We start from the raw sequence: 26719 nt of genomic DNA, 5'->3' as shown, positions 1-26719 counted from the left end.
TGCGCGGTGTGCCTTTTCATTACAAGCGAAGTTGCTGCATCTTTTTAGGAAGCTACATGCTTTCTTTCGACACCCAAGGGTCGCATGGTGTCAGGGACGCGCCTAGTCACGGGAACAGTCCGGCGCGCGTTCACGAGGGTGCAAGATCGCGCTTTAACAGTGAAGAGTATCAAACAGCGTGCGGGGATCCAACCTAATGGTTTACATTGGGTCACAACGAGCAGTCAATGATTTGCGCCGAGTGTTTTCTTTTCTAGTCCGGCGTTTATTTTGCAAAGCTAATCTATTTTGCACGGGAAGAAACTGACATAGCAAACTCATCTGTATGATCGGGGAGCAGGAGCACACAGTATGGTCCGGGAAACCAGACATTTATGGGTGGGAAATTTACCCGAAAATGTACGAGAGGAGAAAATCATTGAGCACTTCAAGCGGTGAGTAGAAACACTGATGAGCGACGTGTGTGTGTGTGTGTGTGTGTGTGTGTGTGTGTATTTTGTAATGTAAGGACGAGTGCGCGGCCAGCATCTCTCTCTGTTGTGTCACATTTTAGTGAAGTCGGGATGAAGCAGGAGGTTCCCCTGTAGCAAAGTCCCATTTGGCAACTGTGCTGTCAGCTCTCCATAAGCAACAACATTGTGCTGCGTTTTAGCTTAGATTTTAAAAAAAGAAAACGACCAGCACGCTTCAACCACACAGCTGGCAGACGTGGTTTTGCCATTTTGACGCGGATACTAACTTGTAGGCTAGGTGATAACTTTACTTTGTCCTTTCATGCTGTGTGGCTGTAGGCTACATTCCCACCAGGTAACCATTTGACTTCAAGGCAGCCTACCTCTCCACCTGGTGACCATAAAAACACATTTTTTCTTTAGTGTAACAGTCAGTGTAAACAAACTTCAGCACACCTGGGGAGCTGCTAGCATTGTATATTATTGCATTTAACAGTCTGCATGTTTCTAGACAGTATGTAGTCTGTCTATCGCCGTGTGTGTTGTGGTGTTTCACTTGACTCTCTGTGAGTGTCAGGTCACTGCTCCCAACCAGACTTGTGCACAAAGTATGATCGATTAGCATAGCATGTGCCTGTCTATCAGAGTGCATTGTAGCTGTTGCAGGAGGCTAATTCAGTCTAACACAAAATCTAAATCCAACACAAGTCAGTGAAACCTCAAAGGTGACGCGACATCACGCCGCCGTCCACGCTGCAACATTATTGCAGCCTGGCTGTGATTGAACAGGGCGCTGTGGTCACTGATGTGCAATATTGTAACGTTGAACTACTTGTGTCTGCTGTGCGCTCATGAGCGCAGAAAGTGAATTATCTTCTGCTACATTATTACAGCGTTGCTTCTCCACAAGCCGCTGAGCAGCACAGCCCGCAGCGCGACCCGACTGAAGGAAAATCAGACAACATATCGATATTTGAATTACGACTGCAATTTAACTCCATTTGCGCTTCACGTTTGGGCTTTTGGAGGAGACCAAACGCACGCACCATGTATGGGCTTATGGCTCTTTGTTGTCTTCCTTGGACGGAGAAAAATGTAAATATGAATTTTTGTGTGGCTATCACGGTTGTGTGCGCGCTCTCGCCTCTCGCTCATCGGCTGTCAAGGAAATAGCAGCCCGCCTCTCCGTCCATATGTGCTGAAGACCAGACTGCTGAAAAACATCAGTCTATCTATATGAGCAACGTTGCGTTTTTTTTTTCAGTGTGTAGGCGTCGCCATATCGGACCCAAAGCTGCTAAATTACCAGCATAAATCATACATGTCTGTCTAAAAGAAATTGTAAACGAATGGCACGTTTGTCGCACAGCCTACCCCCAACATAGGACTGTGTAAAATATATAAACTGATTATATTAATATTGTTCTTTGCACTCATTTTTAATTTACGGTAGACGGATGCAGTGAGTGGACCTGCAAATATGGTTTCTTGACTGAATCATGCAGCTGTGCACAACGCACATTAATGTGCAGCCTATATGGTGTTTTATTTACATTAGCCTGTGCTATGATGTGCGTAACGTTATGTTTGGGGGTGGGGGGGGGGGCGGATGGTGACTGGCAGCATGTTATTGCAATAGCTGAGGGGAAACTGTGTCGGCGAGTCCTTTCTAGCATGCTGCCTCAGCTCCAGCGTTAACCCAGAGGTGGTCAGAGCATGCAGGTGCATGACAGCCCAATGTGTGATAGAAGTCATTGAAGATGGGGGACGGGAGAATGAGTAAGCAGTGTGAGCAGCTTTTCTAAAATGGCGTCGGAGGCTCAATGTTGGGAACTGGCATGCCAATAAATTTATGGGCACCCTACTGTCTCTGTCGGACAGCGAAAATACACTCCCGAAAGATTCTTGGGGGGGGAAACACAACACACGCAGATGATAGCGGGCTTTGTAATCCTACTGTGCTTGTAAATTTAGAGTAATAGGCTTCCCATCAGTCAATTCAACCATCACTTAACGGGGTATTTAGTCATTTACAGGCTTGTTAAGGAAACAATGGAAAGCTTGCCCTCATGTACATCTTTTAAAAAACTCCATTGTAGCTTTTAATCATGTTGAATTGCAGCAAAAACATGCTTTGCTTATATAAAACAGAGCTATATAAGTATGCATAATGCTTCTTGATTTTCTAAACCCACACACAGTGAATCAGGAAATGCTGCCCAAACCTCATCTGTGTGCTTTCCAGTAGCTATAAGCTTATGAGAGCAACTCCTAGGAAACATGCTAATGTTAGGAAATGTATGCATTTATTAACATGCAATGTGCTGAGGTTTCAAGTCCAGTTGCTGGGTTACTGTTGCCTTGAAAGAAAGTAACACAGAGCAGAAAATAAGGGTAGCAAAGTCACCTCCCACCCCTCCTCAGATACGCACACACACACACACTGACATAAATGAATTCTGCACTATGCAATTTGAAAAAGATGTCATCATTTGGGAATTTGCTTTTTCTTTTTTTTTTCACATCAAGAATTTAAACTGAAAACCCTGTTTTTAAATTCATAAATACTGATGCAACATGTTTTCAGTTTCCAACCCATTGATCAGCTTGTTTTTCCTTTGTTTTCTCTTTAGATATGGACGTGTGGAGAGTGTCAAGGTCTTGCCCAAGCGCGGTTCAGAAGGTGGAGTCGCCGCCTTTGTGGATTTTGTGGACATTAAAAGTGCTCAAAAGGCTCATAATGCTATCAACAAGATGGGGGACAGAGACCTGCGCACTGATTACAATGAACCAGGCACAATTCCTAGTGCCGCGAGGGGGCTGGACGATAGTCTGTCCTTAGGCTCTCGTGGCCGGGATGTATCAGGGTTCACAAGGGCGGCAGGGGGGGCCGTGTATGGGCCCCCCACGTCGCTCCACAGCAGAGATGGACGCTATGAACGCAGACTAGACGGGTAAGTGGACAAAGTTTCTCTGAAGGCAGGGGGAACCGTGGTTTCTGGTAAACACCTTACCTCCAAGCATCTTTCCACCATCTATTCATTTACTTGTTTGGGGGTTAAAGAGGAGAAAAAGAGTTCATGCTCAAGAATTAAATCTTGTAGGGATCCCCTCTAAAGTCCTCCGAGCGTGGCCAGCGCTCTTGGATTCACACTTGCAGGTAGACACCGAGATATTCCGTAAATGAAAGCATGCTTTTACACAAGTGTATCCATTACTTAAACGAATAGTCAATAGTGTAAATGGCTGTTGGGGATTATCTTTGTGAGCTTAAACATCTCTGTGAGGTGGATATATCATTTGCGGAAAATACGGGGCAAAGATTGGATATCGTAAAATTTCCCAGGATTATTGGAGAGAGAGAGGGAGAGAGAGAGAAAAAGAGAGAGTGGTCCAGCGGCCATCCCTGGGATTCCCCTAATCTGGAGTTACGTGCCCTGCCTGGTGGATTAATGTCACCCTTTTTTCCTCATGTAACAAAACAACCAAGATCACACATTATATGTATAAGACACCATTGTTTGGATTAGTCTAATTTGGTTTTCAATTATTGTGCACACCTCACGGAGGTGTTCACTTCTCTCGTGGGCTGGAGTCATGTGGATAACCTTCACAGGATATTTATTCCCCACTGTTGGATTAACACTGGCCAGACACCTAAAGGATATTCTATCATGCTAAAGGTATGGGTTGCTTTCTTGGTTCTTTGTATTTTTTTTTTTTTTTTGTGTTGTTTTATTTGGGATTATGTCTGAGATCAGGGCATTACAATTTGAGTGCTGGGAGACCTCTACTGGTGATCCAACTCAGTAGAGACAACAAAAACAAGTGAGCAAATGACTTTTTTTTTTTTTTTACCTGCCTTATTTTTGTGGAGATTATTTTTACTTTTCAACAACCGAGACTCGTAGATCTGCCGAGGACCAACATGGACTATGTTTGGATCGTACAATTCAATGAAGAATGCTGGAAATTGTGACTGGAAAGTTGTGCCATCCTTACCATTGGAGATAAGCTACCTCACGCCTGTGGATTACCTCCTCCTTTCCTGAATGTGGAACTATAACTAAACCATCGGATACAATCACAAACAGAACTATGTTGTGCCCATGAACTGCGTTTCTCATTGACTCTGCTCAGGTTTGGACTACATGCAGGCTCTTGTGCTTGTAAAGGAGAATCACGGATAGACAACTGACATGAACATCCATGAGCTTCACAACTATTGTGTACATTCTCCACCCTGGGAATGAATACAGTGCTACTGTAAACAAGAATCTGGATTACCATTAATAGACATAATGTTTATTCCTAATCTGTCACGGCCAGATTTCCCTCCTTCTGCCAAAGGAGTTTGACTACTTTACTGCTGTAAAGTGGAATGTGGATGAACTTCACAAATGAAGATACTAGTCTTTTTTCCATCAGTTTGTCCTTTAGATACTCCTTTGATGTTGGGAAGTCAATGGTGCACAATTACTGAAGATGGACTCCTGGATATCCTGTATTAATTTTAGTGCAATGCTGATTTATTTTTTGGTTTGGATGGATATATGGACTTGAATTGACATTTTCCAGCATACAAAACATCTTAACCTGGATCCGTACGACGGCGAGTTTGTTTTCACTATTTTCATTTAAACCGGACACTCCAACTCAACGATGCACATGAGATCCGCTGCCCTGAAGATGAGGATTACATTTTCTAACGTGAACAATGTTGCTTCAATTTTTTTCCCCCCTCCACTCAACATTTTTGCCCATTTTTGTCTGCTCACAAAGTTCTATCTCCCTAGATTGTATTTGGAATTATAGGTCAAGTTACCACTCTCTCAAAAGGTTGGTATGTCCTGCCCTGTGTATTTTAGCTGTCCTCTCTAACCCCCTAGTTTGAACCCCTGTCTCTCTCCATTTTCCCCACTAACCGAAGTAGTTGGTACATAGACTGTTATTACTGCCTGTATGTCTATATGCAGAAATATGTACCTTACCTTTGTATTGTTTTCCTTTCTCTTCCTCTCACCTGACCCCACCTTCAGCTCTTGTCTCCTGCTCTCCTTACAATGAATAGATCAATATTGCAGCTGTTATTCATGACAAGAGATCAAAGTAAAAATGCCCATTTTGATATACAACACTGTTTAAATATAACATGACAATTGGGCTGTGGAAACTTTTATGTATTAATGCAGTGCATATTTTTGGTAATATCGCTTTCAAACCGGCGAGACAGCAGAATGAAATATTTATCAGATAAACATCTTAGATGGCTTCTGATTGAAGCTTTGATGAGGTCAATTTAGGTTTATGTTAGAATGTTTTACTGCAAAAAAAATAGTTGAATAATCAGTCAATCAACAGAAAATGAATCAAAGTTTTTCATAACAGATTAATCATTCAAGTCTTTATATGAAGAAAAATGCCAATCATTTGCTGGCTCCAGCTTCTAAAATGTTAGGATCTGCTGCTTTTCTCTGTTTTATATCATTTTAAATCAAATAACTGTGAGGTTTGGACTATTGCCGGGACAAAACAGGCTGTTTAAAATTTCACCTTTGTATCTGTTACAATAACATTTTATTGACTAAATGATTTATCAATTGATCAAAAATAACCTGCGTAATCATTGATAAAATGATAATTAGTTATAGTTCCAATATTTTTTGTTCCAGCCTTGTAATTGCAGATTTAAAATGTTTATTGGAGGAGAGTAGAACCCAAATACTATAAAACATGTCACATAGTGCAGAGCAAGCATCAACTGGGTAAAAATGAGTTTTTTAAGATTTTTGCAGCATTTCACTCTCGTCAGAAAGTCCCTGACTGGATTCAAACTCGGGACATCACAGCTCCATGTTGGACTGGACGATAATGACGACAATCACAGTGAGACAGTAGAAATTTGTCAACTACCAGAGATTTTTGTGGACCATTTATACTGTGGTGGCTATCCCTTTAATTTCTGGTTGTATTAAATAAACAGAGTTTACCAGTTTCAAGTTTATTTTATTTATATAGTACTTTAAAAGCAAACAGGTTTCCAGTAAATTTACTATATCACAATACATCATTATCATGATATAAAATTATATATAATATAATAGAAGATTTTATTTATATCACCAACCTTAGCTCCATTATATATGTGCTTTAGCCTGCGATGACAACAGGACGCTACACAGTTAAACAGTTAAACAGTTGGTTTACATGGCAAAAGGATATTTAACGATTCACCACTTACAATACTTTTGGAAATTTTGAACAAAACAAATACGCATGTATTGTTCCCACATGAGTGAAACTCCATTTAAGTCGCCTTTTTAACATGCTGCTGGAATGCATCCTTTGTAATTATTCTGTTCACGTAATCCCAAAACAGTTGATGTGCTTAGCATGCACCAGAGCAGACTAATAATCAAACACTGATGGAAATTCTGCCAAAAAAAAGTCTAACTGAATTATTTTTAAGCTCCATGAATAATGTAGGACCTGTTTTGTGTAAAGTGAAATTGAAGTGAAATTGAAGGCTATTGAGCAGTGAGCCTGCGCCACCAAATTAGCATTTTCGAGAGCATCTAGGGGTCAAGGTAATCCATCAATTTCACAGCAGACATCGTTATGCCATAGATGTTATTCATGAATCCTGCACACAGATGATTAAATCAAATAAGCTGAAACAGAATTTGCCCCTGACCCGCTGTACTTGCGTATAGTGCAGTGAAATAGAGACATAGTTCTAGTCTCCTAAACCAATTTATTCTCAACATCAAGCAGAATATCCGCATCCCATGTGTTCTCTTGTTCGTGTGTCCAATGACTAAACCTCTAGATGGAAAGACATAATGAAAGACTTCCATTTGTTAGCATTTATTGTTGTTATTGTTAGGATTTATAGATTACATCTATGTCAAATGTTTCACACAGATGAATATTTCTAGTTTAGCCACATCACAGAGGATCCATATAACCTGATATAAAATAGCTACCCTGCAAACCTCAGATCCAGTCAATAATTATCATTTGGTATAGATTTCAATTTTTGCTCAGTTTAAAAAAAAAAAATCTTTACAAGTGACTAAATAAAAAAACAATTAATTGGAAAGGGTTTACAGGTTTTATTATTTAGTATAGAAGTTTAAGCTCAGGCCATGAATGTAGTCTGTCAAAGTCCTCTCAAGTGTGTCAGTAAAATGTGAGAGTGAATATGCCAACACATTTATTGTCAGTTGTAAAGGTCAGGTCGGGCATTTTAAGAAACTCATCTTATGGATCATTTACCAAAATGCCATTCAGGACATCACAGGGTGTCGGTTCAGAGACATGGCAGCAGCAGCACATGTAACACATGTCAGTTGGTTTCTATGGCGTAGATGAAGGCAGTTTGTTTTAGTAACTGTTCTGGATATAGAAATTCACACGTTTGTGTCCGTAGATGTTCACCTTGAATCACCTCTAGATTGGGTTTTGGACGTGCACCGAAAAACATTGCAATGCTTTAGCTGTGTAGCTTTAGTGCAGGGAGCAGTTTTCTTATCAAGCGGCTGACGAATTCCTACATCTAAAACCAACTAATAGAGAATGTCTGGTGGAAACACTGAATCGAGCATCTTTCAAAGTTTTGAAGGATGAGATAGTTAATCATAGAAGTAAAAACATTACAAAAAGAGGCTTTTAAATCTGCAATGTGTTGACAAAAGAACGACCGTACAAACATTTACTTGAGATTCAAAACACAAAGCTTTATGCTGTCATTTGCATGACTATGAAGAAAATACTAACTAAAGGCTGCTGCCAGTTTCTCTTTATTGAGATAAACAGTTTCAGAAGTTTCTCCTTGTTAAAAAGTCTTTGATTTGTACTTACAGTTCTCTGTTGATGGAGACAGTTTAGCAGAATGCGAGCCAGCGAGCAACATTTGGATAGACACATTAAAACATCTCTGATGGTCCAAATCAACCACAAAAGATTTGGATGCCTCTATTAATTATCAGGAAGGAAGATTTTTTAAATACCATCCAGGGAATCAATCGGATTATTTTTAATGAATCTTCAGACCGCTTTTCTCACACTTCAAATTAAATGATGAATTTAACATTGACAGGAGACGGAGCACATGATTTTGTTGAACGTTAGGTTACAGTTATGATATATCATCTTTAAGACAGTTGTTTCAGCCATTTGTATCTTTATTGGATAGTTGAAAGTAGTGATTGGCAGGAAATATGAGGGACGAGGTACGGAGGTAGTGAAGGTCTGAAAAGGGTCCAGCAGGAATAAAAGCCTTTTGTCTCTGCCAGAATTAAACCAAGCATGTTGCAGTTACATGATATCAGCATTATAACACTCAGGACGCCCTGCACATTGATTGGTTTTCTCAACTATGTTAGCATTTCTGGTTTAAACACTTCATTACCTTTTAGGATTTCCATCAAGGAAACTTTGATTTCTATGATTAGTAATTTATTCTTTTTATTCGTAGAAACGTGTCACATAGCAAAAGCATGATTTCTGTAATTGTGTATTTTTTGTTTATACAAATCTATACTCAGTACAGTTCATTCTTGCAATCAGACATACATCCAAGACAGTAAATACATATCAGCATATACAAATATAGTCTCAAATGTATTATAGTGTCACAGTTATAAAGACTTCAAAGGTTTTTATTATTTTAACTAGGGCTGCAACTGACGATTATTTTCATTATCGATTAATCTGTTAATTATTTCCTCGATTAATCGATTAGTTGTTTGGTCTTTAAAATATCAGAAAATGGTGAAAGATGTTGATCACTGTTTCCCAAAACTCAAGATGACGTCCTCAAATGTCTTGTTCTGTCTCAACCAACAGTCTACAACCCAAAGATATTCAGTTTCCTCTGATAGAGGATGAAAGAAACCAGAAAAATTCACATTTGAGAGGCTGGAATCAGAGAATTTGGGTTTTTGGGAATTTTTCTTCTTAAAAAATTACCCCAAACGATTAATCAATTATTAAAATACTTTCAATTGACCAATTGTTGCAGCTCTGATTTGAACAGTTAGAGTATTTTCCCCCCCACTGAAATCCAACACTGTGTTGAATCTCAACATTTTTCCATCCTCTTTTTTTTGAACTGGACAAAGAATGAAAACAATTGTCTCTTATTTAAAGAACCAGTAGCGTGAGGGTTTGTAACAGTTGTTATATTAAACCATATTCCACCCTGTGTTGGAACATCATGACTAATTTGCTGATTATAATTTGATCTGAATTCAAACAGTGGTAATTGCTGCCCTGTCCCGCTCATTACAGAGAGTTTGGTAATATGACTGCTGTAATGACACAGCAGTCGTATTACCAAATTAAATTCTGATTGCTTTATTCAGAAAGACGATGTTCAGGTCTGAACATAATGTCCTTATTAGCATTGTTTCTAATCTGCGTCTCCATAAAAGATACTTTGAAGACCTTTTTTTCAGAGGAACAAGTGGTGTCAAATTGTGTAACATTATAAACAAAAGGCTTGTCGTAAGTCACCTCCAAAAACCTTGAACAAAGCCCTTCAGATAAATGATACACCTCAAATAGTTGCTTTTGTTATAGCTGCTAGGCGGTACGAGACTAAAATGACTCTGCAACCTACATTATAAAGACATTAATCTTTCATGTAATACCTTTTTATTATGTCATCTTTGTGCAGCAGGTTTACACTATATCCTGCAATCATAACACGAAATAAGCTGCAGATTTCTGTTCTATCACAACACTGAATGCATGCCTTTTGCTAAAAATCTCTTCTGTGTGTCCTATGCTGATATATTTTCAATATAGCGTGTTGCATTTTACAGTAGGATGTACTAATTGAGTATTTCTCTGGTGCTTGAGCTGGGAAACTGATAAAAGAAAGCACATCTGTATTCAGAGGAAAATCAGTTCAAAACAAAATAAGCTGCCACTTTTCTTAAAGCTTGTGTTAACACCTGCAACAAGTTTATAGAAACAGCATTTCATTGTAGAAATAAATGGTTGGTATTGGGGGAGAAGGATCTACAAATCGTAAACAGTCTGAGAAAACTTGTAAAACCTGATCCTCAGATGTCTCAACGAAGCAATCGTTTAAATTTCCTTCTAGTTCAGTCTGTAGTCTGGTAAAGAATTCACTTTTAGATGCTTTAAACCTGCCCTTCTCAAAACACTTTAGTGCCCCGTCTTCCCATGTGTCTAATTAAAAAAAAAAAACCCACCAGAGGCACCTGAAAATTTTGTGTTTCCACTGTCTTATGCTAGCAGCTTTCTTAAACGTTTTAAACTTAACTGTAATGTGATGTTTTTCTCTTTTCCTGTTTGTTAGGACGGCTGAAAGTCGGGAGCGGGCATACGATCACAGTGCCTACGGACATCATGAGCGTCCTGGTAGCAGTTTCGAACGCCAGCGGCACTATGAAACGGACTATTATCGTGATGCAAGAGAAAGGACTCTAAGCACAGCTGGGAGTGGGTCTGGTACCTCCAGTGGAAGCGGTACAACGGTGTCGTCAGGAGTTGGTGGAACTATCGTTAGCGCTGTTGCTGGCAACACAGGAACAAGTGGATCAGCAGGGGCCACGACAGGAGGAAGTGGAGGATCTACATCCAGCGGGGTTGGCTTCTACCGCTCCCACAGCAGGAGTCCTTGTCGCTTTGAGACACCAGAGCCTCGTTATGAGTCTCGAGCCAGGGAACCCTTTACTTTGGCCAGTGTGGTTCACAGGGACCTTTACCGGGAGGACAGGGGTCGCCGCGGGGAGCGGTCGTATCGCCACAGCCGCAGCCGGTCTCCACACTCAACACATTCGCGAAATCCCTCTCCTCAGAGACTGGCAAGTCAGGCTACCCGTCCTCCACGTTCCCACAGCGGGTCAGGCTCTCGCAGCCGCTCCTCCAGTTCAGACTCAGTCAGCAGTACCAGCAGCAGCACTAGTGGCAGGTGAGCAAAACTCATTTTCTGGTTTTCTATATACAGTAGATGTGTAATATTACACACTATTATACACATAACTGTTAAGTTGAGAATTTTTTAGTTTAATGAATTCAGTTTAACCATAACTCCATAGTATATTTTTTAAACACAATATCTGAGATGATTGTAATTCAGTTTTCACAGTTTCCCTCAGATTTAACAAAAAAATGTGTTCATGTGGAAGACATTGCAAATGGTTTCCATATGTAGAAATGAGAATACAGTTTCTCCTACATATATTTTTTTTTATCAGCTGTACTGGCTTTATTGAATCCTGCAACAGTTTTTCGTTTTCAAAGCACCAGTTTTGCCAAGACTTCCGTGTGCATTTAATTTCCGTCACTGGTTAGTTGGACTCCTATCTAGAACACTGTGTTGCTCAACATCCCTTTAATGCAGAAGCTGTGGTTTATAACATTAACTGTTTCAAGATATCATATCTTCTAATACTATAATTATGTCTCTTCAGCAGATACAGTGTATATTTTTTTTTTATTCAATGACAAAACATTTAAAAGACTAAACTCTGTGGGGATTTTAGGTTAAAACTGTTGCAGACATGGATACAGAACTTCTCATATGTCATGGTTGTAAAAACAGTATTACAAAAGAACCAACATACCCAACATTACGGACCAATGTCACCCCCACCGTAAGAACCGTGTCAGAGATGACTGCTGCAATGATAGACTTGCTTTTTCTGTTTTTTAGCATTTGAACATACCTCCATGCTCCACCCAGCATGTGACACAAATTGAATGCAAGTATCTGCATTTTAGAAAATTTATGTTTTTACATTATATTTGTTTTCGGCCAGCTGATAATATTGAACTCAATAATTCACAGGCACAGCATGAGTTGCACAATGATAATAAATGTATAAACCTGTGAAGCAGTGTGAACTGTGCAGAGTTCTATGTCCATTTTTATTATCAATTCATTTTTACAAGGTTGTTGGCTGAGTAGTTCATTGTTGATAGGAATAATTTGAGCCTGGAAAAAGGTGCAGGTGATTGCTGTGATGACAAACATTTTGTGTTACTAAGATTTGATTTATTACCACTTGTCAAACTTTCGATTAAGGTGGTGAAGGTCCACTTGTCATCTCTGAAGTTTAGAAATAGGGTAAGCGGTAAAGAGTTTTAGGAAAAAATATAGGTAGCTAATAAGGTCTTGTACATCGTAACCTTTGGACTCACTTGCATACAAAGATCATAAGTGATATAATTGCTCTAGATGTGTCTTCAGTTTTGTAATGGTCTCTGCTGTTTTTCATTTGACACGCTAAGTTGGCCATTTTTCTGCTTGTTGAGTGTTGCTGTATTTGTTTTAATGATAATTGTGTCTAATTTCTTGTAAATGTATTATTAGTTGATTTGGGAGGTTGTTGAAAATAATTGTATAAACAATGCATAAATGACAAAACGGCTAGAATTATCAAATGCAAGTGAGGTCTGTAAGATTTAAAACAAAACAAAAAAAAAAAAAAAACATTGTCTGTCCATGTTATCTACTCCACCACATAAATTGGCCTCACCCCTCTCCAGCTGCTTATTTTTTGTTTAACTGCATCACCTTTGGACACAGCAGAGTCCACAGCTCTGAACGACATGTAGCGACACATGTGGTTTGACGAGGTAGTGCTTTGAGGGGAATTTCAGGAGACGGCTGGTATATTTTTCTCACTGCCTACCTCTGTGTATGGGTAATGGCTCCCCCCCCTCCGTGAGATCCAGTTGGAACTGGAAATTTCTGGCCAGTGCTGGCTGCCTGCCCACTCCCACAGGCCAGGCTCCGTCAGCAGCACTTCCGGGAGTGTCTGAGCACAGGAGGAGAAAGTGAGAAGGAAACAAACAGCAGAGGGCCTAGAAAGCTGAGACAGCCATGGGAATGGTTTGAGAAAAAAGGTGTATAAAGCAGCCATGGATTTGCAACTGACGTGTAAATCCATCTTTTTATACTTATGCACCGTATAAATAAGACTTTGGGAGAAAGGGGATGTTTTTCTCTTCTTCCGCTGAGACATTACAGAATAGCCTTCAGCGTGTATTATCCAATCTATTAATGATTTCTCAAAGGAAGGGCATTTAGCTCTGCCTCCTATAGAGAGGCACTGCATAATGATAAATCTCCCCTTACGGTTTTTTAAAATTTTATTCACAGCATACATAATATATTACTTCAATTTCTGATCTTACTGAGATAAAAACACTGGCAACAGCCAGTCACAGTATCACAAGTTACTACATTTTATTGTACATCTATGGTGGTAGAGATAAAACTGTGAGGCTTGCAGCAACATCTAAGTCCATGTTCCTCTTTTGCTACAGTGATTCTAGCAGTAGTTCAAGTGATGACTCCCCAGCACGTTCAGTGCAGTCTGCTGCTGTTCCTGCACCCTCAGCACTTCCTTTATCCTCCCTTGACAAAGATGAACCACGTAAAAGCTTTGGCATCAAGGTCCAAAACCTTCCTGTGCGCTCTACAGGTTAGTTGTGAGGTGCAGTATGTGTGAACAAAGAGTGTCATGCAGAAATAGTGGTCTGTATTTCTGTACATCTTTCAAATACTGACACATTTTATTAACAACAATAATTGCTAGTATGCATACTTAATAAAACATTTGATCTGCTTACTACAGATACAAGTCTGAAGGATGGTTTGTTCCATGAATTTAAAAAACATGGAAAGGTCACATCTGTACAAATCCACGGAGCTTCAGAGGAGCGCTATGGACTTGTCTTTTTTCGGCAGCAAGAAGACCAAGAGAAAGCACTGGGGGCATCAAAGGGGAAGCTTTTTTTTGGGATGCAAATTGATGTCACAGCGTGGAATGGCCCCGGTAAGTTGTGATCTTTAACTATATTGCAGCGGGAACATGATTATTGGCAACATGCACAAGATTATAATGAGCACTCATTTTTCAGAGACAGAAAGTGAAAACGAGTTTCGACCCTTGGATGAGAGGATAGACGAGTTTCATCCGAAGGCCACGCGGACATTATTCATTGGAAACCTGGAGAAGACAACCACTTACCATGACCTGCTCAACATCTTTCAACGCTTTGGAGAAATTGTGGTAGGTGAATGTTGTGAGGTATTTGAAAATCAGGCTATATGCCTATTAAAATGCTTCATAGTTTGAGATGATCATGCTTACTAACAGTATATCTCTGTATCATTACATTCACAAAGGATATTGACATTAAGAAGGTGAATGGGGCCCCGCAGTATGCCTTTCTACAGTACTGCGACATTGCTAGTGTATGTAAAGCCATAAAGAAGATGGATGGCGAATACCTTGGCAACAACAGACTAAAGGTGAGAATTCATCGAATCATTGAAATTTAATTCTAAATCTTGTCTTTACACCTCCACAATAATCCTCCACAACGCACTCAATATTATTTATGAGCACTTCATTATTTATGAGTTCTTTTAAGTTATTCATTGTTAGATAAAATAATTGCAGTATTACATTTTATCCTGCCTTTTTCAGCTGGGCTTTGGAAAGAGTATGCCTACAACTTGTGTTTGGTTGGATGGATTAGCGTCAAACACAACGGAGCAGTTTCTTACCCGTCATTTCTGCCGCTATGGACATGTTGTCAAGGTAAGGCCGTGTGTTTTCCCTCTCATAGTTTCCCATTGTTTACTCCCTGGCACCTTGGGACTCTATTTTCTCTGTCTTCCGCAGGTTGTATTTGACAGAATGAAAGGAATGGCCCTTATCCTGTATAACAACATTGAATATGCACAAGCTGCTGTTAAGGACACAAAGGGATGGAAGATAGGGGGCAGTAAAATCAAGGTAAGTGAAGTTTTGCTCTAATGTTATGTGTTTTCAATGCCTGACAGGTTGTAAGAATTTATAACTTACCTTTCTGTTTTTTTCTCAGGTGGACTTTGCCAATCAGGAAAGTCAGATGGCTTTCTATCGTTCAATGCAGGCATCTGGACAAGATATTCGAGATTTTTATGACATTCTCTCTGAAAGAAGGTTTGTGTGGTTTGCTCAAGAGATAATACTTTTTCCAGAACACTGTCTAATATCAAACATAATGTTATTGATACCAAAGTATCATGAAATTATAGCTTGCTTTTTTGGGTTTTTTTCTTGGCAGGGATGATCGACGAACTCAATATGAGTTTCAAGCAGAAAGACAATATTATGAAAATGTGCGAACACCAGGAACATATACAGAAGATCCACGTCGTAAATACCCTGCAAGAAGTCGGGAGTTCTACACTGAATGGGACCCATATCAGGGAGATTACTATGATCCACAATACTTTGAAGACCCCCGGGAATATCGGGAATACAGAGCTGACCCTTATGAGCAGGACATTCGCAAATACAGCTATTTACAACGGGAACGTGAAAGAGAGAGGGAACGCTTTGAAACAGATCGTGGACGTGATCATGGGAGGAGGACCATTGAGCGTAGCCAAAGCCCATCTCACATTGCCTCTCGTCGTCCTGCCAGCCCCACTGCATCTCCTTCGCTCTCTGAGAGGATACCAAGTGACTCAGACCGCAGAGTTTGTTGTCGATCTTCTGAAAGAAGTGGTAGCTGCAGTTCAATATCCCCACCCAGATTTGAAAAACTTGAAAAGGCACGCACTGAAAGGTATAATAAAACTGACAAACTTGAAAAGGATCGAGTTTTTGACGTTGAAAGAGGGAACTTGATTGAAAAGGAGAAGCGGGCTGGACGTAAAGATCGAGGGGACAAGGACAAAAGTGAGAAACAGAGGCTTAAAAAGCTCAAAGTTGCATCACCTATTATCCAAGCATGTGAGACAGAACCTGAGCTTGAAAGGGATGTTAGCCCTGAGTCTGTCCTTCGGACTAAAAACAGTAAAATGCCAAAGGAAAGCTTGAGCAAAGGAAGGCTAGATCTTCTGCCTTGTGTGGTGCAGTTAACACGTGTTAAAGAAAAAGAAGGAAAATTGATTGGTCACTCTGTCCAAGAAAAACAAATACCGAGGGGCGGGAGTGACAGTCCTAGACTGGCGTCACCTTCAGCTGACCAGAGGAGTCCTCCGATCCGCGCAGAACCATCAAAAGGTGATGTCTCTAAGCACGGAAAGGTGCCCAGAGAGAAAAATGTGCACAGTTTAGTGGAGGTTATTGACAAGGACGCTAAAATCAAATCCAAAAAGCATGGAAAATCTGAAATAGGATTTGACAGTGGTATTTCTGTGGATATTGACCGTCTAGCTGCGAGGAAAAGGCGTTTTGAGGACTCTGGGAAAACCGATCGACAGAAGAGAACTAGTGAGGAGGACCTTGGTAGACCTGGACTTCATAAACTATGGAACAGTTCGAAGGAGACAGATTTGGATAAGAATCTTTTGTTGAAAGGGATGCATAAAAAGGAGCACCACAAGGATAAATGTGTCCGGATGGTTTCAGTTAATAGTCCTAAAGATGGACGAGACTGTGAAAGCAACTCAGTAGGCCTTTCTCTGGAGAGGCCGGCACGGCTAGGGGAGCTGCCTGAAGATTCTACTGATCATTTAGACTCACCCTACCTTAAAATGGATTTAGAGGGCTCAAAAAGTGAGAACAGCTCCAGTCTCACCAAGATGTCAGATGATGGCAGCCTTGATTTGGATGAATTAAAAGAACAACAGAAACAGGTTTTGTCTGAAAATGAACAAGGGAGAGGGAAGTGCAGAGACTCGGATGACGGAGACGAACAGTTTGTGCACATTGACCAGACTAATATTTGCACAAAACAAATTGAACAGAGTCGATGGCTGCGACCCAAGCTTGGCGATCCTGATAAGTTAGTCAAGTTTGAAAACCCACCTAGTAATGAGACTCATGACTTTGAAAAGGACTATATCATGCTTGATGTTGGAAAACCAATTCAGGATATGGCCAATGATGACTTCTCTTCCTGTAAACGAAAGAAATTAGAGAATTTTGACTTTGAAATAGTTGGGGCAAAAAGAGACCGCAACTTTGCAAGTTCCCAAAAGTTACATGAGGACATTTATCAGAGTATAACATCCTCAATAGCAGCTGGTCACTTTTCTGCAAATGAGGAAGATGAAACTGCCCAGATTTCTCTGTCAGTTATAAATAAAGAAAGAAAATCTTCTCCAACAACAGACAATAAATTTTCACACACAGAGTCATTGAAAAACAGTTTGGGCCTGACAGCTAGACACTTTCAGTCTCCTGATACTGATCTCCCAAAACTTAAGACAACCTTGCTTGGTTGTAATGAGGAGTTAATGCAACGTTGGGAAAGAAGGATCAAGTCTGATTCACTTAGAATGGAAATGACTTTTCCAAGTGATATTGCAAAACGTGAAAGCCTTCACAAACGCCTTGGACAGGATTTGGAGCCTGGAGAAGTGCAGTCTGATTCAGATGATGATGGAGAGAACAAACACGTCTCTCCCAAATCCAATAGTTCCTTGTCTTATATCCTCAGGGAGCGTGACGAGAGGATGACAGACCTGAAACTTTCTGGTTCCTTGGAAAAGAACAAGTTCTATTCTTTTGCATTAGATAAAACTATAACCCCTGATACAAAAGCACTCCTTGAAAGAGCCAAGACATTGTATTCCTCCAGGGAAGATAATTGGTCCTTTCTTCCCTCATGTTTTCCAACCTCCCACAGCTGTTCAGATAAGGACAAGGTAGAACTAGCACCTCGACCTATCCCCTCTTGGTATATGAAAAAGAAAAAGATTCGCACTGACTCTGATGAAAAGCTGCATGATAAAAAGGAGGAACTTAAGCCTCAGGACCAAGAACGTCAGGAACTGTTTGCCTCTCGCTTCCTGCACAGCTCAATCTTTGAACAGGATTCCCGGCGTTTGCAGCATCTTGAACGTAAAGACCAAGATTTAGAAACTGGAGTTGCTAGGCCTTTCACTAAGCCAGGTGCTGCTGAGATACAGCCTGAATCTGGAGGAGGTGACGTCCCACAAGAGCCCATAGTACTTTTCCATAGTCGTTTTTTGGAGCTTCAACAACAAAAGGACAAGGACCACCCCCCACCTGATACTGAGAATGACGCGATAGTGGTAGAGATTAAACGAGATGAAGTGGAGAATTGTGGTGATGTGCTGTCTGATAAGGTATCTGACACAGTACTGAAGGTTGATGACAAATCACCCAGCCACCCATTAACCTTGTCAGTTTCCCCATTTGTTACTTGCCCTAAAGAAATGTCTCCACCTGAAAAGAAAGAAGTTTTAACTCCATCCTCAGATCAAACTGTGTCATTTGTCAAAGAAGAAAAAGTGGAACCAGTTTTTGAGGTATCCCCATCACATTCTCTTCCTATGGAAGACTTCAAACCAGTTGCTCCCAAGCTAACCGTAACTCCTCAACTCATCATTTCAGAGCCAGAAAATGAAATGGAAACAAAAGTAGAGTTAATTGAACCCAAAGCAAAAATTGTAGATAGTTTGGCAGTGGAACATAATCCTCTTGTGGAAGATAAGCCTCCCACACCTGGTGCTTCCCTTAGTAGCTATGAGAGAGAGACTGCAGAATTCACCTACTCTGACTTTACAAAGATTGAAGAAAAATCTGAAATGATTAAGACAGAACCTAAAACAGAAGATCAGGAAGCAAAACTCTTCGAGGAATCTCAGAAAACTGAGACCGATAGTGAAGCATGTATGCCAGAGCAAGAGGTTGAAATAAAACCATTACCAAACCGCAGACAGCCTAAGAGTAAAAGGGCAAAACCACTGTCAGTATTACGTACCTCACAATCTTCTCCAGTTGTCGCCACAGAGAAACCTGCAACACGAAAGAGTGAACGGATTGACAAAGAGAAACTTAAAAGGGCCTCATCTCCTCGAGCAGAAGGACCAAAAGCATCATTTGAGACTAAAACCACATCCAAGTCACCAATTCATGCATCAGATTCTGAACAAAACCTTGAATCAAGTTTGATCCATGGGAGAACACGTCGCAGGAATGTAAGATCAGTCTATGCCACGCTTCATGAAGGAGACCAAGCTGGCAAAGAGGTAGTTGAGTCATCACGCTCCATGCGCAAACGTGGTGCTGATAAAGACCCAATACAGCAAGACATCCAAGTTCCATCTACCAACACTAGGCGAGGACGCCCACCTAAGAGAGGCGTCAAACGAGGTGAGGATGTATCACCAGTAAAGGGGGATCAGCAGAAAATGACGGAAGAAGACACAGAGGTCAGAGAAAATTCAACCTCTGTGGAGGTTGTGAAAGCCTCTGAGGGATGGCGTTCCCCACGCACCCAGAAAGTGCAACAAACACAACTGACTTCAACTGCTCCAGTTAACAAGAAAACAAACAGAATAGACAAACAGTCTGGGAGCACTACCGTGCTAGCTGAACAAGCTGATCTGGCATGTCAAGATGACTCAGAGCTTAAGCCTAAAGGTGATTCTGAACTTTTTGGGAAGTCACCGGAAAAGGCGGAAAACGCAAGCTCCCCAGTACACAGAAAGGAAAAAGACTTAAAAGATTGTGGTGGAACGAAATCTGCTGATGGGGATATTGAAAAGATTGACACTAACTCCTCTGAGAGAAAACAGCCTGAAAAGAGTGCTAAAATGAAATCACCAAGGTTGAAAAGAAATACCAAGCAGATCACTGAAGATAAGTCACACAGCTTAAGAAATCTTGAGATCCGTGTAAGCGTTGATGATGTAAAAGGTTTACTTCGTTCAGAGGACAATGACCCAGAGTCATTTGAAGTTTCCAGTATTACAAAAACCAAGACAGTAGTACAAGAGAATGAGGAAGCAAAGATAATAGGTTTTCCAAAAGAATCAAAAGAGCTTGATGTGCAGGAAAAGGAAGACACCCTATCTGAACCTGAACTTCCTGCTGATCCAGCTGCTGCCCTCTTAGCACGGCAGATGGAGCTAGAGCAGGCAGTTGAAAATATTGCCAAACTTACAGTTGAGCAGCCTCCTCGGCCCTATAAGGAACCACCTACAGGGCCACCTACTGTATTGCCTCCTGTTGTGGTGGAGCCAGAGGGTGAGGTTGAGGAGGAAAAGAGAGCTAATCCTGCAAGTGAAACAGAACTTGCAGCTGCTATTGATTCCATCACAGCTGAAGAAACATGTGCAGATTCAGATGCATTCACAGCTGCTCCTACTTACACTGCTCTTATTCCTACCCCTGAATCCGTGATATCCCCCTCCTCCAATGAAATCATGGAACCTGAAACACACATGGTGATCAACAATATTCTTGCCACAGACTCAGATGATGGTCCTCTGACACTTAGTCCAAAGGGGCTAATGGCAGACTCTAAGGCAGCTGAGGACCTCCCTCTACTTGAAACACCCAAGAAAACAGGCAAAGTTAGAGCCAAAACCCCGAAGAAGTCGAGAAGTCGTAAAGGTGCAGCTAACAAGAAAGGAGATATGGCTGAAGAGGTTTCACATCCAGAGCCTTCCCCAGTTAAGTTACCCGAGTCAATCCCAGAGGATCCAGAAACCATTAATTCAAAAGCAGTTACTGTTACTGCTGGGGCAACTGCAGCAGCCTCTGTGGTCACTGCTGTTGCAACATGTAGGCGTGATGTTACAAGTGCTATAACCGTAGACACGCCCAAAGAAGCAGAACAGCCTGAAGTTGAACAGCCTGTACCCAAAGAATCTGCCTTTCATTCAGGCACAAGCAATATCTCCAGTTGTAAAAAGCATACGCAAGCAGCGGAGCCATCTACCCCTAGTCTTGCCCCTGCTCATGCCCGCCCACAGCCTGTATCCCAGTTCAGTGTACCCCTTTTGCGACCTGCCAAAATGCCACTTTCGCCAGACTGGCCTCCTAGATCTGAGGAGAGTCGAATCTATGTTGCTCCTTCATGCCACGTCACAGTGGTAACTCCCTCTGTGCCAGCATCAACTGCACTTGGAAACCCTTCAACAAATCCCCCAATGCCTCCTGACACCAAGGCCTCAGATATTGACCCTAGTTCCAGTACCTTAAGAAAAATCCTAATGGAACCTAAATACGTGTCCGCATCAAACAGCAATTCTATACCTACCACTATGGTGACATCTGTCCTGTCAGATACTTCACGGATGTCAGAGAATGAAAATTCCTCTGATACAGTGGTTCCAAGACAGTTACATCATGAAGAAAGAACACCTTTACCCCCCCAGCCCATATACCACAAACCTTCTCCACTGACAGAGTCCCAACAGAACTGTGGAGAGAAGACCCAGCATACAATTATTTCTCCTGCTACCTCAGTAATAAGTCGAATTCCAATACCTTATGATACAGAGGAAACTCCACGAATTTCCCTAAGCAACCGAAGCATTGGCCTGTCTATTCCCAAGCAAAAATTTAGATCAAACTCTAATGAGAATAATCGCTACCATGGCATGGATGTAGTTGAAGATGGGACTAGAGGGCGCTCCGTTGTTGAGACCACTCCCTACAGTACGGGCTCCAGTCGTGGCCTAAGGGTCAATACATCAGAGGGTGTTGTTGTTCTGAGTTATTCGGGTCAGAAAACAGAAGGACCTCACAGGATGAGAGCCAAAATTAGTCAGATTCCCCAAGCCAGTGCTGGGGATATAGAGTTTCAGCAATCTGTATCCAAATCTCAGATAAAGCAAGACTCACTCATAACGTCATCCCAGTCGCCTGGGCCAAAAGTAGCCCCAAGTCCAGCTTATGGGCATGCAGGGGTTCTATTGACTGGCCAGTCCTATAACTCTCAACCTGTCATTTCCAGTACCAAGCAGGAAAGTCTTGGGTGTGACAAATCTGAAGCTCCATATCATACATCGTCCCAGGGTGGTGTGGTTAAGATGTTCCAACAGCCAGTTAGTTCTCCTCAAGTCTTAATGTACAACCAAGCTGTGATACAGCAGCAGCAGCATGTCAAGAGAGGACTGGAACCTCTACCAAAAAAGATGGACATTGGCAAAGCTGTTCAGCAGTCTAACCTCAGCCCGGTCTTGAGTCCACACCATCCATCACTATCTGGAACCCGCATGAGCCCCAGCCCTGGCATCCCAACTGATCGGTCAGCTTTACACCTAAAACAAGAACCCCAGTCCCCACGAACAGCTGTTCACTCTCCTTCACCTTATGTCAAAGCCTGTCCTCCAAGCAATTCTCCTATAGGAACCTCTGTTGTTCTGGGTCATGGCATGCCTCCATTATCTACATATCATTCTAGTATGCATCACCCGCAATCAGAACAGTCCTCCGTCATAATTCAACCTCACAGTGTCACTCAGTCAATGGCTCACGAAGCCAGGATGAACACCCCACCGATGTCTGGGATAAACTATGGAAGGCGAGGTGACTCCTTGTCTTCTCCCCACCCGGGGCCTGCACAGCGCTCAAACACGCCGCAGCCAAATGTCATCCGAGATATGGTACTGCAGTCTCATTCAAGTCCCCAGGGGTCAGTATCAGGTGGTAGTGGTGGCAGCAGTGTAAATGAAGACGACCCCAGACACTTCAACCAAGCCCTTAGTAGACCTTCAGTGCCACAGCTCCAATCAGATGTAATGATGATTCACAGTGATCACAGAGGACTCCACCCAAGCATACGTATGGACCAGTACAGAGACATGCACCAGCGCATCCTCATGCACCAGCAACTGGGAGAGCAGGCTGCTGCAGAAGCAAGACAGTCACGCACCTCAGAAACTGGAACAACCTCTTCAAGCAACATCTCTGGGCCTTCAAAGAGTCCTATAGTGGGGAAGAACGTGGACCTTTCAGCTAAAGAATCTCTCAAACCACTAGAAGGAAAGCTGATACATCCACCCTCCAACGAAAGTAGAATCAGGGGAGTCCATGCATCTAGTCCTGTCATGGTGTCTCCTCATGCTCATGGGGTTCAGCTGATACATTCAGGAGGTGCAGGCTCCTTTCCAGTTTATCGTGATATGCGGGGCTTCCCATCCCAATTTCCTGGACATCCTTCATCAGGACACAACCTGGCTAACCAAGGCATTACATCTTCACAGGTCATTTGAAATGCTTTTATTATCTATGACTTTGCACAAATATTTCAACATTTTATATTGCATATCATGTGTAATTGTATTTTCAAGTGAAACCTCTTAATTTGCTATGTATTTTCTTAATCAGGTGCCTCCGGAGCCTGATATTGGTCACAGGGGTAAAATGTCTCAGTCACATGGGGGAGGAAGTGATCCCAAGCCTGAGAGTTCCCATCTTCGCCATGCTACCTCTTCAGAGCTCTCGCACATGTCTCGAATACCAGGGGATAGAGCCTCACCCTCATACCAGTCTCCCATGACATCCCCAATGGGCGTTACTCACAAGCCAGATCTATCTCTACAGAAAGGCCCTCCGGCTTTCTTGCCAACACCTCTGCCAGCAGTACCCCCATCAAGTTCATTGCAGCCACGGCCTGATGCTAAGCTGGAACATTCAGGACATCGTTCCATTGACATGGTGCAGCTTTTGACGGTAGGAAGACAGAGTGACCAGAAATATCATGATGAATCCGTCATACATGGAAATGACAATACCAAAGAGGAAAATATGTTTAAATACCCACCTCTATTTTCTTTGTACAGAAATATCCTATTGTATGGCAAGGTCTGTTGGCACTGAAGAACGACCAGGCTGCTGTCCAATTGCACTTTGTTTCTGGCAACACCATACTGGCCCAGCGCTCCCTGCCACCCCCAGAAGGAGGTCCTCTTCTCCGTATTGTTCAGAGGATGAGGCTTGAGGCTTCCCAGTTGGACAGTGTGGCACGCAGAATGACTGTGAGTATTTTGGATTTTATTACCTCTGAAAAACAGGTTCTAAAATTTCGGTGATTGTCTTTATTGACTAATTAAGAGGGACTTAATCACAAATTCATAGATTTTACTCAATAACTAAAATCTAATAACAATAAAAATAATGCATTTGTCTTAATTTTTGTGGTGTGTTTTATGTTTACATTTATGGTAAAGACTTATCATTCATGGCAGGTGGAGAATGACTACTGTTTGCTTCTGGCACTACCCTGTGGTCGAGACCAAGAAGATGTCCTTGGTCAAACCCAAGCCTTGAAAAGTGGCTTCATCACCTACTTGCAAGCCAAACAGGCAGCTGGCATCATCAACGTGCCCAACCCTGGCTCCAATCAGGTCTGTGGTCATTTAAACCTTTCTGTTCTACCTTTTTGTTTTTAATTTCACCCGTGTTTAATAATTATCAAGAAGATTTTGTCCCCTCTCTCATGTTATTTTCATTTTTGGATTCACAGCCAGCTTATGTGGTGCAGATTTTCCCACCGTGTGAATTCTCGGAGAGCCACCTTTCACGCCTGGCCCCGGACCTTCTCAACAGCATCTCCAGCATTTCCCCTCACCTCATGATTGTCATTGCCTCTGTTTAATTACCTCCATTTTTTCCTGAACAAAGCCAACACCAGCCCTTTTGGACTCGTCCAGTTTTGTAAACAGGAATTGCCTCATATTTTTATGAGTTGGACTTTTAAAAAAATCTTAATTAGCATGCACTCAACTTTTTTCCTTCACTTCACCAAGTCCTTAAGTCACCCAATGACGATAAATTCCAAAAACGATACCTTTTTACGGAGTGGATATGAAGGGTCGAATGGGATTTTTGATGACCATTTCTTGCTCATTTCATTTTTGCCATTTTTGGAGGTGTTGTGCATAGCCTTTTCTAATTCATATCATTCATAAAGCTATGGACTGAGACCTTCCTATGGGATATTTTTTACCTTCATAAAAGTGATTGTGATGTTTTTTTTTAAAAAAAGAGAAATGATGTGATAAGTCATTGCACTATGTTAAGGAAAAAATTGTGAACTCTGTACAGATTTGAGTATAAAATGATACATGTTATGGATTACTCTCGTGATCAGCCATGCTTGTGCAAGATAAAAGAAAATCATTGCCTGGAAAATGATCAAATGATCATTTCAGCCTGTCATACTGCTTTTGCTCCTTTGCTGTCAGCCAACTTCTACTTCATTTCCGGACTCAACTCTCCATCCCGAAGTGTTCCCTGCCCCAGGAACTCGAGAGGGGACGTTTAGAGTTGTACAGTTTACACTCAATGCCTCAACAGGGGACTATAAAGAATATTTAATTTGTTTATTTTTGTTTGCATCTTCTTTAAGCTTAAGGGTATTGTGGACAATTGTGAAACTGTAAATATTATAAATATTTAAAGACTGAAGCAATGTGGAGAGACCAAGTGAATTATTTTACAAGACAGATCATCAAATCTCAATGTTTTCTTTCTTTCTTTCTTTGGGAAGGGGCAAAAAGGGGAATGATGGGAAGGATCTGTGCAGGATCCAGGAGTGATATTCTCAAAAAAATATTTTTTAAATTGATTCTGTGCCAAAATGTCTTTTGCAAATGCTCAACACACGCAATGTATCTAAAACAAAAGTTGATCAGAACCTATTTTCATATGTGATTTTGTATTTTGCCACTTGGAGGGCAGACTTGATTCCTTTTTTTTTTTTTTTTTGTATTGTTCATCAATCTGACTCTGTTACTACAGTGCTTTTACATTATGAAATTGTATCCTCATTTTGAAGGAACCATTGTATTGTAGGGGTTGCATTTCTGTTTGTAGTCCTGTTTTCCTTGCCCCTGATGTGGTCCTCTACTGCCCCCTGCTGTCTGAAAATCATTCTCGCATATTAAGGACTACATCCTGATGTCATTTAAGTCGTGACTTCATAACAAATGTGCTATAGCATGCTTTATTTTGAAATCTTAAAGGGTAATCATAAAGGCAATGAATGTGACTTGAACTTGACATCATGCCGCTAATGGATGTGCTGATCATCTGTCTCCATCTCTCCCCTTAAACGTCTCCTTGAGCCAAGCTGTAAATACTAATGTCCTTAATCTGTGCTCTTGTGTATTTTTCCCCATTATAATTGTCTTTCTTCAGGGTCCTTATTTTTGTTTTGTGCAACAAAACAAAGCAGTCTGAAAGAGACAGGAGATGAGGTGTGTGAAACCGATGCTGAAAGTAAACCATGCTTGTCAGTTTTGTGGTGTAAATAATTCTATGACTGCAAGCTGAATACTCTCATGGTTATGTTGAAGGCACTTATAATTTTTGATAAACAAATGAGAAGAAAATACACCAAAAAAAAACCCCCCCAACAACTTAAAACGGTGATTAATATGAAAACTGTCTTTTGATCAATCTTCATTTTGAGTGTATTTTGCTGTTCCTCCATGAGGACATTTTAAACTGTAAAATAAATGGTTGTTTAACTTACTTCTGAAGATCATTAAATGGTCCGTCACTCTG

At 41.3% G+C, this 26719-nt stretch overlaps 1 protein-coding gene across 3 annotated transcripts; it reads left to right on the top strand.

Annotated features, from left to right (window-relative positions):
* spen (spen family transcriptional repressor) lies at positions 1 to 26719 on the top strand. Of its 3 annotated transcripts, none has more exons than XM_044351062.1 (15): positions 1 to 434; positions 3086 to 3406; positions 10786 to 11400; positions 13764 to 13921; positions 14075 to 14275; positions 14361 to 14512; positions 14629 to 14754; positions 14933 to 15046; positions 15131 to 15244; positions 15333 to 15433; positions 15558 to 23412; positions 23537 to 23881; positions 23992 to 24186; positions 24397 to 24555; positions 24675 to 26719. In XM_044351062.1, the coding sequence occupies exons 1-15, from the start codon at positions 352 to 354 to the stop codon at positions 24804 to 24806; spliced, it is 10671 nt and encodes a 3556-aa protein (XP_044206997.1). In that variant the 5' UTR covers positions 1 to 351; the 3' UTR covers positions 24807 to 26719. The 3 variants fall into 3 exon arrangements, with proteins under 3 accessions (XP_044206997.1, XP_044206998.1, XP_044206999.1); XM_044351063.1 differs by lacking the exon at positions 1 to 434 and adding an exon at positions 1457 to 1547; XM_044351064.1 differs by lacking the exons at positions 1 to 434; positions 3086 to 3406 and adding an exon at positions 3442 to 5291.

The sequence above is a fragment of the Thunnus albacares genome, chromosome 5 (genome assembly GCF_914725855.1).
Source record: "Thunnus albacares chromosome 5, fThuAlb1.1, whole genome shotgun sequence".
NCBI classification, from domain to species: domain Eukaryota; kingdom Metazoa; phylum Chordata; class Actinopteri; order Scombriformes; family Scombridae; genus Thunnus; species Thunnus albacares.
This window is presented reverse-complemented; position numbering and strand designations above follow the sequence as displayed.